Source organism: Teleopsis dalmanni, chromosome 2 (assembly GCF_002237135.1).
Source record: "Teleopsis dalmanni isolate 2A chromosome 2, ASM223713v2, whole genome shotgun sequence".
In the NCBI taxonomy this organism is placed as follows: Eukaryota; Metazoa; Arthropoda; class Insecta; order Diptera; family Diopsidae; genus Teleopsis; species Teleopsis dalmanni.
In genome coordinates this window covers 188,980,252-188,999,291 of record NC_051847.1, presented here as the reverse complement: position 1 = coordinate 188,999,291, position 19,040 = coordinate 188,980,252, and the positions used below count along the sequence as shown (strand labels likewise).

The 19,040-nt window shown below is 20.9% G+C and overlaps 1 protein-coding gene across 1 annotated transcript in view; it reads right to left on the bottom strand.

Annotated features, from left to right (window-relative positions):
- Positions 1 to 1,392: 1,392 nt before the first annotated feature.
- Positions 1,393 to 19,040, bottom strand: part of LOC119676402 (protein held out wings) — an 88,225-nt gene continuing 70,577 nt past the window's right edge. Inside the window, exons 4-7 of the mRNA XM_038087641.1 lie at positions 12,400 to 12,540; positions 11,873 to 11,972; positions 9,793 to 10,098; positions 1,393 to 1,561 (exon numbers count right to left, since the gene is read on the bottom strand). Coding sequence (XP_037943569.1) covers positions 1,458 to 1,561; positions 9,793 to 10,098; positions 11,873 to 11,972; positions 12,400 to 12,540 — 651 coding nt within the window. The 3' untranslated portion in view covers positions 1,393 to 1,457. The remainder of the gene's footprint in view (positions 1,562 to 9,792; positions 10,099 to 11,872; positions 11,973 to 12,399; positions 12,541 to 19,040) is intronic.

The window sequence follows — 19,040 nt, the reverse complement described above, 5'->3', positions numbered from 1 at the left end:
GATACTGATCAATGAATAATTGTTAATATTGTTAAATAGTTAAAAAAAAAAAATTTAGTGAAAATGTAGTAATTATTTTTGTTAAGCGTTTATGAAATCTAATATAGAAATTTCTTAAATTTTTTTAGTGGAAAAAAATAATAGTAAAACGTTTCGATTTTAACAAAATCATTGATCTTTATTTTTTATTTAAAAAATTGCTTGTATACAAAAAGTTTAAATATTTTATATTTTACCTTAAGCTTAACCAACAAAATATGTTTTTAATTTATGCTATTGTAAAACAATAAAAAAACAATTTAACTGAATCAAAGTTTTGAGAATTTAACTAATTTCATATAAAAAAAATTCAAAACACTAAATGTATTATATATATTTAATTTAACACAGTAAAATTTTAAGAGTATTTGAATCAATATTTGATAAAAATAACACAATTCTTATCAATCAATTATCCAAAGTGTAAGATACTTAATAATATTAATGAACTCAAACACTCTTTCACATTTATTTTCTTTTTTTTTTAATTTTATTGTAAAAAGTTTTTAACATATTTTGCAAAGGCACAAGTCAACCTCGAAACAATTTTTATAATTTTGTAATTATTGCATTTTTTTTACATAACTTTATATATATATTTATCTTATAGTTTTACTATAAAAAAAAATTTTTAAATACATCTATTTTATTTATATATGAAAAATATATATTTATATTACAAATAAAGTAGAAGAAATATGTTGCATTCATTTAAATGAATTTATTTAAAATAATTTGTATCAATGTTGATAAAATTTTTTAATTTTACATTTATGTGTAAAATTTTACTGATATATAAAACGCAACTAACCTGTTTGAGCTGAAAAATTTTGCAAAAGTTAAAATCATTTCAAAAGTCAATCAATCGCAACTTCAATTATCAAAGCAACATTATCAGAGATTTTTGTATGTCAAGTCGGTTGAGGCAGGTAGGGGTTACAACTAAGCAGGCTGAGAAATTCTTTTATTATTTAAAAATATTATTTACAAAACCAATGCTTTGTTCCAAAATAAAGCTTAATAATAAGGATTTATTTAAATTTTGAAAAAATAAACTGTAGTTTCAAATAAAAAAAAAAAAATAAACACAACAGAGATTGTTTCCGTTTATATAATATGCTATATAAAAAAATTATCTATATATAAGTTATATAAACGTATAGAAGATTTAATAGTCATCGTCATCAATATTATAATAATAAAATTTTAACTTAATATTTGCATTTAAAAGAACTTTCTAATTACTTATAAGTTAAAGCAATTACTTTTTATATTATATATAAACCATTTAGAAATATTATATATATTTGTTTATATATATAAATATATATTATCTATATTATATTTAATTGCCTTAATATTATAATGCTTCAATTATGAATTGATATATATATGGTATATATAAAAAATTTTTAATTTTATTGAATTTCAATAAAACCTGGCTTAGTTGGCACCCCAACCGCAGCTCTCTGATATGGATGTTCTCGATTAGCCAAACGTCTTTGTTGTTTTATAGCCCCTACTAAAATATTTAAATTTTATTATAATTTTTATGTTACAGAAAACATTGTTTTTTAAGTATATATATAGATATATTAAAATTTTGTTTCACAACATCATATTCAAACATATTATCTACAACTAATTACAGCTAGAAAAATGCTAACATTTAATTGACAAAAAAAAAAAAACTAAAACGGCAAATATTTAAAAAAAAGTTGTTTTTTAAATATAAAAAACATGTATGTATATATATATATTATATACAAATATATAGAAGGTAAAAACTTTACGAATACCAACAACAAAAACAAAATAATATGAGAGTTTCACTGAGACTACACTGAAAAAAAAACTACAAAAAGTTTATATAGCAGTTCATAAAGCAAATAAATAAATTATTTTCTATTTTAATGTTTTTACATAAATTTGATTTTACGTTTGATCTTATGCCAATAAAATTATTTAGTTTATTTTTTATTTAATATATATTTTTTTATTATTATAATCGATTGCTTCTTTGGAATGAATCGTATATGCATGTACTGTAACTGGAGTATTGTTTGTTTTTATAATTTCGTTTATAATTGTATTTAAAGTTTTTATTAACGACTATTTTCGTTACATATTTTTCTTAAAATAACACGAAAAAACTAATTTTTACATTAAAAATAAGTGATTTTTAACATAATTTTAAAAGCATTAAAATAATATTTTTATTATATACAAATATTTTACTAATTGTTTACTTATATGAAGCTAAATGCACAAAGGCCTGCTTTTTAAATACTTAAAATAAATTATTTTAGTAAGCATAACTAAAATAAAAACATATAAGAAATAAAATAAGGTCTTAGTAAAGTAAAATCTTTTTAAAAATGTGACAAATAATGCATATAAATTTAAAAAAATTATATATAAAACATAATCTTCTTAGATAAACACAAAAATAAAATATTGCACTTCATTTACCAATTAATATACCAGTATTTTATACATTGATATTAAAAGAAAACAAACAGTTTATAAAAAAATTAATATTATTTACGTTGTTCAAAGCTTACGTAAATCAAATAAAAAACCATTAGTTAATTTTATTTTTTTAATTTATTTTAGGTACAGTTATTAACTATATAAACGTATCGATATTACTAATAGTTTTTTTATCATTTACTTAAGCCTTTGACATCAAAAATAATATTAGAAACTATTATATGAATATAAATGTTGTGTAAAAAAAAGTTAACAGTATTTTAAAATTATATATAAAATATACGTTTGTAATAAAAAATAAAATATACAACAATTACAAACTAAAATACTTAAAAACACTTCAAAATTTATTTATATACATAATATATTTAAAAATAAATTCAGAATATAATAATTTTTTATTTTCAACTTATTATGAATACATTAAGAAGCATTTAAAATAATAATACAAATTTTAATGTTAAAATAAAAATAAGGACACTATTTCACTTATACATATTTAATACACATACATAAAATAAACAAAGAAACAACATAATTTGACTATTTTAGTAAACATATTTTTAAATCATAAAAATATATAATTAAAAACTAAGTAAAAAATTAAAAGTATGAAATAAAAATAAAAATAAAAAAAAAAAATTTATCAAATTATGTAATAAATAAAAATTAAAAAAAAAAAATTTATCAAATTATGTAATAAATAAAAATTAAAAAAAAACATTTATCAAATTATGTAATAAATAAAAATTATAATAACAAAAAAAAATTTAAATAATTAAAAAACTTTTATTAAAATAAAATTTATTATTAAAATAATAAAAAAATAATAAACAAAAATTAAAATTCATAAAAATTAGTGTATATATATATAAAAAATTAAAATATGCAAAAAGTAAAATAAATAATATGTATAATAAATAAAAATTAAAAAATGAAGTGAATTTTAAAAAAATTTATAAAAATATTAAAAACTTAATCAATTAACAAATAATCACACAAAATAAATGAAAATGAAACCAAATTAAAACAAAAAAGTAATCAGAAATTAAAAAAAAATAAAAAAAATAAAAAATATAATAAATAAAGTAAACATAAAAAAATAAATTAATTCAAACAAATAAAAAAATTTTAAATTTATAAATTAATATATTAAGTCATTATTGGTTGCTTAACCAAAATAAGAAATTATTTATAAAAAATAATTAATAAAATAAAATTAATTCATAAAAATATATAATTAAAATAAATTAATTAATTAAAATAAATGAAACTTGATATGAATAGAACAAAATGAAAATGCAAATAAAAATAAATAAATATTAAAAATAAAAAATGAATAAATTATAATAAAAGAAAAAGCAAAATAAATAAATAAGGTTGTATTAAAGTTAAACAAATTTGAATTTAAACAAATAAATTAAAATAAATAAAAAAATACGTATTTATAAAAAAATCAAATATAAAAATATAAAAACAAATAAAATAAATAAACAAAAAAAATATAAAGTATAATTACAAAATAAATTACATATTATAGTAGCAGTAAGCAACAAATAAATAAATGTTTTATTTGTTATTATAAAAGTTTACATTAAAATTAATTTTATTTATAACTGTAAATGAACTAAAATAAATAATAAAAAATTAAAAACAAAATATTAAAAATAAAGGTATAATTCAAACAAATATATAATAATTTAAAAAAAATTAAAAAAAAGATATATATTTCAATAAAAATATAATACAAAACCTATAAACTAAGATTTTTAATAAAATATTTACTTATTTTTCAACTAAATTTTAACCAAAGTGTTGTTTTATAATTAAACCTGTACTATTGAACCATAAATTCTGTGCTATTAATTTTAAGTTTTGCAAAAATATTTTCATGTATTAAATATATATATTTTTAAAAATATAGTATTTGATTATCTTAAAAATTGGACGGAATTAGGTGAGCTTTGAAATTATTTTACAATATTTTTTCTATATCATTTTGAGTTTATAAATATTTTACCAAAAAATTTGTCTTAATTTTTATTTTTATAAAATAACATTAAATTTTAAATTAAAATATTTTATTTTAGCACCATTACGATTCAACGCAAATACCTTAAAGGTTAATTATTTTTAGATTTCAATTTGCATATATTAAATTATATACTTAAACAATTATTTTATTGTGATAAAAATAATACTTAATATTAGAATATTTATAACTATTGATTTATATTCTTATAATATAAGATTATCTATTATCAAAGTTTAATTTAAAAATTTTCACTTCGATATTTATAATATTAGTATTCGTATAATATTTTTTATATATTATACAGAAATTTTATAAATTCAAACTTGTCTCATAAAAACAATAATAATTACTTTTTTGTAATAAATTCTTATAGATTGCAATTATCATTAAAATAGCATATACATACATATATATATATATATATATAAATTATAAATAAAATATAAATTTTTATATAAAATATAATATAAAAAATATAATATAATAAATAATATAATATATAATATAAAATATAATAAATAATAATATAATATAATATATAATATAATATATAATATAATATATAATATAATATATATATTTATATAGAACTAAATTAAAATAAATAAAGAAAAAAAATCGTAAAGATGGCACAGTACGGAAAAATACAAACAACGGGAAATAAAAAACATGTCTAATTTGTTATATTTTTAACAGAGTATTTATTATAAATAATAACAGAGCAAGTTTCGAAGATATATCAAAGGAAAAAAAATTATATTAATAACAGAAAACTTCTCTAATAAAATTCTACTGTGTCTGTATTTATATATTATATTATAAATTTTCTAACAAAAATTAGTTAGGCTGTATATAATATTGTTATGAAACAACTTTAAAGAATTAAATATCTTTTTCAAGATATTTTATAACGCCTCTGACTCTGAGGTTGATGATGATTGTGCTTCATATGTGCTTTATCACTGTCCAGCCGATAGGCAACATAAATTGAACATACTAACGAGCTACATTTTAAGGAATTTTAGTCAGCTATATGCACTCTCTAATATGTACAGCTAATGTAAAAAAAGATAGATATGGAAGAGGTAAGTTTTCTGTATTTAAAGTTTTATAACGTTTCTTGTATTTCATATATTATAATCTGGTTTTAAACATTATATACTATTTAGATCCTCCAGTTTTACAATCTAAAAAATCAAATGGGCTAATAGACGTAACTAGATCATAGGAGCACTGTTATTATATGTACTCAAATACTGTATATTGAGTCTAATTTGATATATCTTCTGTGCTGATATAAAATATGTTTTGCAACATAACTAAGAAATCTAGTATAGGCGATACAAGTCTAAAATTGAAATTGAATTAATATTGTATTAATAAACTAGTTAAAAAATAATGAAAACCAACACCAATAGACAAATAGTTTACTCAAAAGTAAAACTTTTTATGTTAAACTTTTGTTTTAAAATTAAAGAACATTAATTTAAAAATACTTTAAAGATTTTCTATTTATTACTGACGATTTGTAAACTAGATTATACTCATTTTTATGTTTCTGAAAATAGTAAAATATATAAAAATTTAGTTTTAGAGTTTAAACAACTATCGGTAACTTAGCATTGCATATTATTACATGCAATAATATAATTTAAATAATTATATAAGAAAATATTTATATAGCATAAAGCGTAACGCAAGTTAAAAATCACTTATTTTTGTAAAGATGTCTAATGTTGCACTTAAATATTAAATTTATAAAAGAAAAACATATACGTTTTGTTTTAAAATGTTTAACTCTTATTTTTAGAGCAATATTTGTATACTTTATATATATCAAATATATATAATTTAAGTAAGCAAGTATTTGTATATAAATTTATTGTAATTTATCTCTTTGAGTATTTTATGTAATTTTTTTAAATGTGTATAAATTTGTTTTTTATTTATTTATTTTTACACTTTAACTAAAGCTAACATATTTATTTTATATCTCTTAAAATAAAAAATTTTTAATATGTTCTATCATAAATTCAAAAGACGGAGCCGGCATGCAAATATCGACCAACTGTAAGATATTTTTGTATTGTACACAAAAAAAAAATAAATAAAAGAACATAAAAAATTAATTATATATTTTAAACAATAAAAAAAATAACGTGAGTATGTTTGATTATTTTGTTACTTAACGATATTGATTTGTTTGTTTATTTCTTTAATATGTTTTTAATTTTTTTTAGTATTATTAAAAATTAGATTCTATCATCTTGAAGCATTAAGCGATGATTTATTTGTATGTATTTTATTAGGTTTAAAGTTTACGTGTAAATTGCACTGTTAAATAAAAAATAAAATTATATATTATTTATGATTTTAAGAAAAAAATACAATTAATGAATAGATTTATATACTGTTAATAAGTGGAGAAGAAAAGTAATGGGGAAAAAAGATAAAACTATATATAAAATCAATAAAATCAATAAATATATATATAATTAATTATATACACATTTATATTTAATTAAATATAAATATAAATATAATTAAGTGCAAATATAAATATAATTAAATATAAATGTATATAAAATTATATATAAATGTATTAATAAATTAATTATAAATATATATATAATTAAATAGAAATATATATATAATTAAATATAAATATTACGAAACATACTAGGTACAAATTTAAAAATACAAATAAAGTTATATACATAGTTGCCCCACCACAGACAAGTGAAATAACACTAATAATTAAAGCAAATATAAATCAGAATAATTTATCTATATTGAAAATAAAATATCTCAATTATAAAAGAAAGAAAGATACAATAAATAAGATAAACACTTAAAAAAATTAATTTCAATTATTAAATCTTAAATATAAATCATAATCATTCTATCTATACAGTACTGCGAATAAAATATCTTAATTGAAAGAAGAAAAAAATAAAATCAAAATAAAAATAATAACATAATGGAAAGAAATAAAAAAAAAACAAAATCACAACAGCGCGAAAAATTTATTTATAAAAAATGATACAATCAATCCACTTTAATGGTGCATATCCATTCGTACGATGAATGAAGTTATTGAAGAAAACATTTCCACTAAAGGTTGTTTTTCAAACATGGATCTTAGAAGACAGACAGTTTATGAATAGCCTTACATCTTTATCTTTTATCTTTATTTTATATATACAAAATAAACTTGATTTTATAGTTAAATTCAAATAAATAAATCAAATTTATATTTATTTAAGCTTGAATTTAAATTTAAGGATAGATATTTTATATACCTAAATATCGTTGATCGATTTAGTAGCCATTATGAACAAAATACGCATCCATCATCACATGATTTGTTTCAAAAAACTAATATTTTTGAAAAACAGGATCGTCAATACTTTTTCTATATTTTGAAAAGTTATTAATTTTCTTATATTAATGGAGTGCATCAAAATTGCTGACAAAACATGGGCTTATGAGTATGACACGAAAGCATATCAAAAATGATTGGATTGCTAAAACTGCAGAGTTGCACAAACCCACACTACAACATCGAATACAGAATAATTGCGAACCAGACTTGGGTCTAAAAATTTAATGTGCAAAGAAATCAAAAGTTATCAAAACAAATCAGAAATGTTAAAACTGCAGTCCGACAAACCCACAATATAGCATCAACTGCAGAATATTTGCAGACCAGACTTAGCTATGAAAATATGAAATAAACCTAAATTAAGCCAGATTTAATAAAACTAGTAATCTTTAAGGAATGGTCCAATTTTGATCTCACATTTATAGATTACATCATTACTGACTAGACCGGAGTCCATGGGTTTGATATGCAAACAAATCAAATAAATGTGATGATTTTTAATCATTATTTAGTACTAGACGTTTGTTACATACTAAATTACAGCTCATATGGAAAATAATATATACGGAATTAAAGAATTTAATTAATAAACGTCATCAATCAATTACCAAATATTATGGTAAAAAATTTCACCGAAAATGTTTTTTTTTTAATAAAGTTAAATTATATTATCTGTACATACAATTAAGATATTTTATTTATACTTTTAGATTATGAGATATTAAAACCAGCAAAATGATAAAAACAAATAAAAAAAGTATATTCATAAATATTATATTATATATTAAAAATTCAAATGTTTTAAATAAAAACATAACACAAAACTTATTAAATTAAAATTACATTAAAAACAAAAATAAAAAATAAAAAAAAAATAAGAAATAAAAAAATAATAATAATAATAAAAATAATGATAATAAAAATAGTAATAATAAAAATAATAATAATAATAATAAAAATAATAATAATAAAATATATTTAAAAATGCAAAACAAAAAACTAAAATAGAAATAAAATATTTTAATAATGATGAAATAGCAACAAATACATTCTAATAAGTAATAAATATATATTTACATTTATAACTAAAACTAATATCAAAACACAATACTTAAAATTTTTAAAAATGAATAAAATAAATTTTTCTAAATTAATAAATGTTTTTAGATATGGGAATATCTAATATTACAACATCCCGACTATAAAACCAGAAGCTTAAAATAATGAGTTTATATAGGATTTGTAAAAAATAAATATTAAAAAATTTGGAAAAGACTGAAATATGTGTGGATATTTGATGTGTGACAAATAAAGTATATAATATAATTTATGTATTAATGAAAGTAATTATTAAGAATATGTAGTTATTTTTAAGAAAATTATATTAATGCATATAAGTAGGAGTGAGAATGTTGTCAAAATAAAGAAATTATTAATTGTTTTTAATAGAATTATTGGCACATGAAAAAGCCTTAATATTATTAAATTAATCTCATTTTTGTTACATTAATAAAATATATAGCAGACTCAAAAATATAATAAGTAACACATCATTAACATTGAAAAATACTATTCAACAATGAATTTATATATTTAAAAATGTACTAAACTCAAAATGCAAACCCGGTATTTTATATATAGTATCAACACTACATATACTAATTTAATAAATACTAGTTACTTTTATAGATTTACATTTTCAACATCTACTAAATATTATTTTTGAGTCACTATTATTTACTAAATTAATTTCTTATATGAAATTTTTAAAAAATATAAAAAAAATTAGAAAAAAATTGATATTAATTTTTTTTTTTTATTTAAATTTAAAATAACCCACCGCTATGATCTGCATATTCCGTCAACAAAGGATTTCCAGTGAGTGCTGCGTAATTTGTATAATCTCCGTAAGGAGCAAAAATCATGCCGGTATTTTCAAAAGCAGCAGCAGGAGCACCTTGACCAGCTGATAATATACTGGGCGCAGTTGTTGGCACTGTCATACGTTGCGATAGAATCAATGGCGCTCCCAATGGAGCGGCTGTTGGTGCACGAATCGGTTGTGCAAGTCCAGGCAATGCTGGTGTCAGCAAACGAGTTTCAGCGCCAGAAGCAGCAATAACACGACGCCATTCCTCTTCGCAGGCTGTAAGCAAAACAAAAAAATATGTTTACCATTTTAGTATATATTTGTGTATATTATAGAACTTAATACAATAATAGTAAAATATATGTACATAGAAAGTAAAAAAGTGACAATATATTTATATACATAATATATTCTAGGATATTATATACATAACCTAAAGTTTGGGTTTTTATATTTTATTTTTTTTTTATTAATTTATATGTAATAATATACTATAAAATCAAAAAAACTAATCTGTGTCCTTATTTTCCATTAAAAAAAAGGACATTTCATCAGTAGAATAAACTAGATTACTAGCAGTTTACTTGATGGGATACCTTCGACTGTTTTATCATCCCAACAAGATAAGACTACTATATACAACAATATACCGTCTTTGATTAGAAGTGAATAAAATTACTAGTCAAATTGATTTTTCTGTTTTCATGGGCTTTAGCCTCACTTGCACTATACATCGCCAGATAAGCCCTCAATTAGAACTTTCAGTTTAATCACCATTCAGAAACACTATTTAAATTGTGGAGAATAATTATCGACATCGAAATTACCGTCGCACAATATACGCAGAATAACACCAGTTATACAGCTATAAATATAACAAGATTAAAAAAGATTGGTAACCCTATATTAGACAATGTTAATCTGTATATAGTTAATCTGAAATAAGCAAATAATTTCAGGTACAGCGTGGAATAATATCGACTATAAAACTATTGATATAATGAGATTAAAAAGAAGTGGTGGAAGGCTTATACTCTACATAGAGATAGTAGAATGAAGAAAAATTTTCAATCTTTAACTCCTATACTCCTCAAGAAATTAATATAATAAAGAAAAATTTTTTACATATATGTTAAACAACATCAGTTATATAGCTACTAATATAATGAAATTAAACAAAGTATTCGAAGCTCTATATTCTACAGATTTAATAGAATAAAGAAGAATTTTTTCGTGTGGAGGTCCTATACTAATAAGGAAGAAGACTATTTTAAGTTTAACTGTTGTTATTGTTGTTACAGTCTAGATAATGCATTCATTCTTAAGAAAACCAACTTCTTTCGAAATAGTTTAATTTTAAAGATATGCATGTATATAAATATATTTAAATATTGATAAACACATTACAAAAAAAGAAAATATCTCTGTTCCCTGGTATTTTTTTAATGAGTTCAGTTCAGTATAATGATTAACAGAACAAGCACTTGTAAGAAACCTAATTGAATTCCAAAGACAAGACAGACCTAGAAAGAGGTGGCTAGATAATGCTAAAGAAGATTTAATCAAGTTACACGTGAGCAATTGGAAAAACTTGCCATCGAATCGAGTCAGATAGCAAAAATTGGTTGAGGGAGCACTAGTCTTCCCAGGACTGTTATGCTAAGAAAATGAAGTTCAGTCTAATATGGTTAATCAAAATTCATCTGTGTGTCGTTTTCTTAATACCTTTTTTATTTATAATAATAAACTGTTTGTAGTCATACTAGTTTGAAATGAATATAGATATATAGAAATGTATATGAAAAACTAGGTGATATAATATTTATACTAAATCAATAAATAATATTTTGTCACTTTATTTTATATATTTAATTATTATTATTTGTATTTATATTTCAGTAATTGCATTAATTTAATAAGTTAGACAATTAATTTATTAACAAATTATTGTTTATTATAAATCGAATATGTGAGGAATTTCGTTTTAATATAAATTAGCTCATTTGGCAGTAATAATATTATTAAAATGATTAACAAATTGTTAACGTACCTGCAGCGACCGATTTCGCTGTTGTGTCCCTATAGGTTCCGTTAATTATAGCTAATTCCATAAGTTGACGTTTTTTAAGTTCATCTTCGCCTTCAGCTTGCTGTTAGTATACATATTTATATATGATGTTTTCAGTATTTAATATAGTTTAATATGTATTAAAAAAAAAAGACATAAAATTAATAACTTTATAGAACATATTTATTAATATTGTTTTTTTTTATTTTTGATTATATATTAAATATATTAATAAGGCGCGCAAATTTGTTGATTAGATACATATTAAATTATTTACTTATCAACGCATTTTATACAAATTTTTTGTTTTTGTATTCTTAGCCTTTGGTTCTGTTCCAAATTTTTAAATGTATAAATAATTTTTTATGATTGGATTAATATCTTCAAAGAGGGAAGTAATATTATTTTAGAGCAGCATTAATGTGAAAAAAATGAAAAATATTTTAACTTTTGAATTTGTTAGATTTTTATAATAATTTAATAATACTTTGAAAAAAATTTATACTCACCGGTACGAGTAGCTTCTGTACTTCGGCAACTGCCTGAGCCAACTTAACTTTGGCACGATTTTCTGTATCTTCAACGGTTATCAAAACATGCAGCTCATCTGATAAATGTTCCCAATTGGGCTTACCTCGATTTGCATCTTCCTGCAATAAATAATAATATATTTAGCATAAAATAATTTCAATAAATGAAACATTATTAATGTGGAAATAATTTTAAATGGAGAAAAACTTGTTCTAATGTGTGCATTCCCTATTTAGCGTTTGAGAATTTATTTTAGTGGAAGGTCTGTTTCTAATCAATTAAGATCAAAATACCATGACTGACAGAAGCTGCCAAAATCTGATGAACATGACACAAAGTAAAAAAGTTTATGCTGTTTCTGAATATTTTCATTTTACTGCATCTATATATTTTCAGGCATAACCGTAGTATAGATATTAAAAATCATCATTATAAGATAAAAAATAAAATAAAATCATACAAAAAATCTTCCAAGTAAAATGTCATAAAAACTGTTAAATAAAAATAAAATTTCATAGTTGACAGTAAAAGAAATTAAATTTTAAAATTTGCAGTAATAAAAAATTAAATTAAAATGTTAATTTTGGCAAACCAAGAGGAATTTAGGCCGCTCATTTGAATGCATTTGCATTCACCTACACAATATACTCATATTGTGGCAACTTGTAACAAAAAAAAATAAAAATTAATAAGAATATAAATGCAATTCAAAGTAAATTTAAAATAAATTTAAAAAATATTTTTAAGCAAAAAAATAAATTAAAACACATATTAAAAAAAATAATATATTTCAGACAAGTAATTTATTATACATAAAACAGTATTGCATAAAAATCGTATTAAAATAAATATGAACTGGTTCTACGAAAATATTTACGATATATATTTAACGGAGTAACGATTAATGCGATGTTGAGATACTAACTGCTAAAAGCATATTCCCTTAATATTAAATTAGCCGGTAAACTATAATTAAAATATTTTCAAATAGAAATGCACACAGAATCTTCTAATTTTACAACATATAATAGAAGTAATAATGAAAATTAATTTCTTTAACTACATCTCTGGAAACAGAGATGTAGAGATGTAGTTTATAAGTAATTTGCTCATATATAATGTTCAGTTCATCTATCCAACTTATAATGCTGTGTTATGAATGTCCAAGTACCTATTTAGAAATTAAAGCATCCATAATAAACGACTAGCTATAAGTGTAACTAACAATAAGTTTAGATCTATTTATATTTATACAAATTATATATATATTAAAAAATATAAAGACATGATAAAAATTTTATTTTAATAAATTTCTTTTTACTGTATATATATATATATGTCAAAGTAACTCGCTATTTTCATTCAATATATATTTTTTTAATTTTTAAAATCTAAACAACTTAGTATTCATTTTTCTTTTTAATATTTCTAAATTCTCACCTCTTTATGTCTTAACTTTTTTAAAATGTCACTTAGAATGAGTCAAAGTAGCCCACTATACTTTTTATAAACAATACATTAATTATCTTGGATATACATCTATGTATCTATTTGTTTGAGTATTATAAGATAATTAATCTTTTTGGCCTGCTTTTAAAGACACAATATATACTTTAGAACTATTTTTACCTTTTAAAAATACAAACAACAATAGCAACAATTAGGGTTCTCGTGATATATCGGAGGAGATTGAAAAAATTTCTAATGTTTACATTAGCACATTGAGACCTAATAATGGGAAACGAATTAACTTCAAGTGTCTGATTCACAAGTTTTACTTGTAATTCCAAAAGACAGCAGTTGTGTTGGTGGAATACATATAAATGGAATACTATAATTAGAAAAATATGTGCTGAACACATTACATTTTGGACGACATTTAACATCATTAAACCCATAAAGCACCAAAAGTCCTGATGCAATGAATTTAACTTTTTATAGAAGACTTAATACAGAAAAATAAGTGTACTGAACCTATACAGATGGAGCGGTATATACATATATACAATAAAAATAAAATAAAAACAAAAACAAAAAAATAAAGATAATGATAAAAATAAGTTAAAGATAAAATAAAGAAAAAATAAGAAAAAAGAAAGAAAAAATAAAGATAATATAAAGAAAAAATAAAATAAAAGTAGAATAAAAATTAAATAAAAGTTAAATAAGAATTAAATAAAAATAAAATAAAAAAAATTAGAATAAAATAAAAAAACAAAAAAAGAATAAAATAAAATAAAATATATATATAATATTATGAATCAAGAAGAATAAGCAATACACAAATATTGTGCAGCCTTAGTTACTTGTGGAAAAACTCGATCATCGCTTCTAATTTGACAGACACGAGTTCTAAGCGTGGCATTTGCAGTCCAAACAAATTATATACGGGCTATAAACTATTTAAAAAGAAATTAGAATATTTTCTAAGACCTAAGATGATGAGTATTTGGCATATATAAATATAAATAAAATAAAAATAGGAATAAAAATATTAGAAAAATAAAAAATATTGTTAATAAAAAAAACCTAGAAATATTACCAAAAAAAAAATTAACAACAAATAACAGAAATAAAATAAGAAAAAAAAATTAATATAAATAAAAATAAAAAAAAATAACATAAAAAAAAATAAAAAAAATAACATAAAAAAAAATAAAATAAAATAAATAAAATAAAAAAATAAATTTATAAAAAATAAATTTAAAAAAAATAAATTAAAGATAAAAAGATAAAAATAAAATAAGATAAAAAAATAGATAAGATAAGAAATAGATAAGATAAAAAAATAATAACAATAAAATAAATTTAAAACACCTAGTAAATTGGATTTAATTTGAAAGGGGTTAAGTACGTCAAATTTTAGCTAAAGGATATCCATACACACAATGATTCAATTATGATTTTGGCACGACATTTGCAAAGTAAAATAAGAAACATCTTCATTTATATTTAAATAAATATTTATCATAGTACTAATAGCACACAAAAATATATTATTATTATTTTTATAAAATATATGTACTCAATGCACATAAGAGAAATATTTCAAATCACACAACAAGAAACTGTCTAATTTTTATCATTATAAATAATATTTAATTTATGATTTAATAAAAAGTAATAAGTAAAGATAAAGTAGAAATAATTAAATTAAATTTTATTTCTTCAGCTTCTGAACGTATACGATAATTGTGACCGCTGTCAGCCATTATTTAAACTCTGACTAACGTTCCTACTCATTTCGCTCTACATTGTCTAATTCAAATAAAATTAAAATAAAATTTAAAATCACTGAAATGCAAGCGTTGGGCTCGTAGTAAAATTGGCAAAATTCCTGTAAACAACGCTGGCATTAGTTGTTATTGTTTAATATTGTATATAAAAAAATGTTACAGTATACATTTTTTTTTTTTATTAATTTTAATTAAACAGTGTTTGTGCATTTTCCGAGTGAATTGCAAATATGGACGCTACTGCAACCACACGTATGTACGATTGCAGAGCACATAAATCTGATGCTTACTCAGCATCTTAAATTCGAAACAGCATCAAAAGCGTATGAGGAGCTATACGCGACTGTGGGTGGTGGATGATGGGCAACATCAAAATAAAATGATCATATCACACGAATACAAATATCTAATTTTGTGCTACTCACTCGTCGTCAGAATAGAAAATATCTTTAAGAATTATTGTGAAAATTAAAAACAAAAAAAAAAAAATTTTTTTAATAATAATCAGTATCACATGTTGCCTCTGTTTTCTGTTGCGTCTATTAGGGATTTTTGCTATTGCCAGCATTTGTCATTCTCTGTTCGGTTTAAAGTATAAATTTTACTTTTAATAGCCGCTAAAATTAAATCAATTCAGCTAAGTTACCTAAAAGTAGCACCTTAACAACAAATACAGAAGCGAATTTGTGCACATTTCGTTGTCCGCCAGTAATTGCAGCTGTCGGAGAGGGCGCTATTAAAATTATAGTAATTTTTTGTTTGGCACGGAAGCATGTTGTCAGCAAAAATTTTATATAGAAATGATGGAATAAGTAGCTTAAAGCAAAATTAAGTTAGTTTTTATTATTATTTTTATTTTATTTTTTTTTCATTTATATATAGGAAACAACAAACAATATATAATAAAAATGTATACACGTAATTATAATATTAATTTTTTGGATGTTGCTTCTTAAAAGTTTAGTAAAAGAAACTGCATAAATTAAATTAAAAATAGCAATAATAATATATCAATTATTTTTAAGTCAATAAAATAATTTTGTTGCTTAAATTATTTGTATGCATGATTAATTACTAAATTCACCAAAAAATTTAATTATTAATGAGAAAAAAGTTTTAACAATTAACGCTACTTTAACACTTCAATATTAACAAAATAACAAATTCATCACTAACTAAAATAAAAGTAAGTAAAATGATTGATCTCTGTCTCATCGTTGTTAACTATAGTTAAACTAAATAAGTTATACATAACATGGTTTGATATCAAGATTTGATGTCATTATTATAACGACACATACCAAACAGAACTGTAATCCCAGAGTTATATCTATGTTTAGCTTAAGCTTAAAATTTAAAAATCTATTCTATTCAAAACAGATAACCGATAAGTGATCACCGAACACTATCGTCTAAAGAAGCATATAGTGTGGGTAGAACTTTCGTAGAACTCTTCGAATGAAGATTATGTATAATATAGGATGCACAGAAACATTATTACATATCCTTGAAGAATAGGAAAAGAAGTTCCCACATAGAACTATTTCAAGCATCAGAGTAGTCAAACATCGATTTGAAATGAAAGAACTGCTTTAGGAATATACATAGGGCAGCAAACAATAGTTCATCAATGGACAAATGGCAGTGACACGAACAGCCAATGTTCCAGTCTACCAAATACTAAATTGTGACTTATGCTACATAATAATATATTTTAAATCTATGTTTAGCTGAAAACCTTTGTTGTGGCTTAAAACTGTAACCTTAATTTCAACTATAAGTTCCTGTTAAATTTGAAAAAGGGCAAAAAATACTACCGCTCCATATTGCACTTTAGCAATATGGCGGCTTTTAGTGATTAAAATAAAAATATGTAGATACTACGCGTATCTCACAGATCGTTCATTATCATTTTATATTGCAAGTTATAAAAGCCATTTCATTGAACAATTATTAAAAAATATAATTTTTTTTAATTGTTTATTGCATATATTTTTGGCATATAATAACAAATTTTATCAGATATGCGGCAACATAAAAGTGATCTTTACTCGAAGCAATTATCAGTCAATGATATTTATTTGAAATGTGAAGTTTTCACAATGCTTTCAATTTCTAATCTCATTGACACTTTGGCAGTCGTTGCCAACTTTCACTATTACTGGATAAAGTATATAGTTAAATGTGTTTAAAGAAAATTTTCACAGCCGAACGGACACAAATTAGAGCCGGAAAACATATTAAACGCATTAAAAGTATTCAAAGCATTTGACAAAAAAGGCAAATAAAATATTTGCTTGACAGCAAGTAACATTTTTGTTATGTTGGCAACACTCCAACTAATTTTATTTAAGTTATGGGAATGCAGCAACAACAACAACAACATAGTAATATCATACATGGGCTGAGCTTACAAAACTTCATACACAGGAAATTAGGTTTGAACAGGAAATGCATTTTTGTACTAAAAGAGAACTAATATACAAAAATGTGTACATAAATTTGCATAAAAATTAATTAGTATTGTGATTGATTTTCATAAGTTATTAATAATTATATTAATTAAATAAAAATATTTTTTTATATAATTTTTCATATAAATGTTTTTTTATATAAATATTTTTTTTTTATATAAATCGTTTTATAAACAATTTTAAATAATTTGATAACATCTATCAAAGTTTTCAAGTGTATGAAATATTTAAATATTTCATTAAATATAAAATATTTAATATGTAAATATATATATTTACATATAAATACGATATTGCTTACATATAAATACAAGATATGAACTATCAAAAAATCATAAAATCCACCTGAATGCTAAAATTCTAATTCTTACATATAGACACAAGATATGAACTATCAAAAAATCATAAAATCTTATGCATTGAGTTAAAATCATCTTAAGAAGCATAATAAATCTCTTATTCACAGTTGTTTAAAAGATATTTAAAAAAAATTAATACACTTTTCTACTTTATAATAATTTTAACATAAAAATATTTCATTTCAAATTTTTCAAATATCAATTAAACTAAATAAAATTACTAAAACATTGCCAAATACTTTGATTATGAATAATTCTAAATAATTTATATTAACATTTGTAAAAATGTTTCCACTTTTAACAATGTTAAATATTAAATATAATAAAAGCATATTATATATTTAATTTAATATAAAAAATCTTTTTGAATATAAACTATGAAATATATTAAAATTTATTTATTTGTTAAATAGTTTTTATAAATTTTATATATAACAAAATAGATCAGAAATATTTTTAAATTCATAATGCATATAAAATTTGAAATAATTTTGTTAAAATATTTTTTAAAAATTAAATTTAATTGAATTAATTTGTCATTGTCATCAAA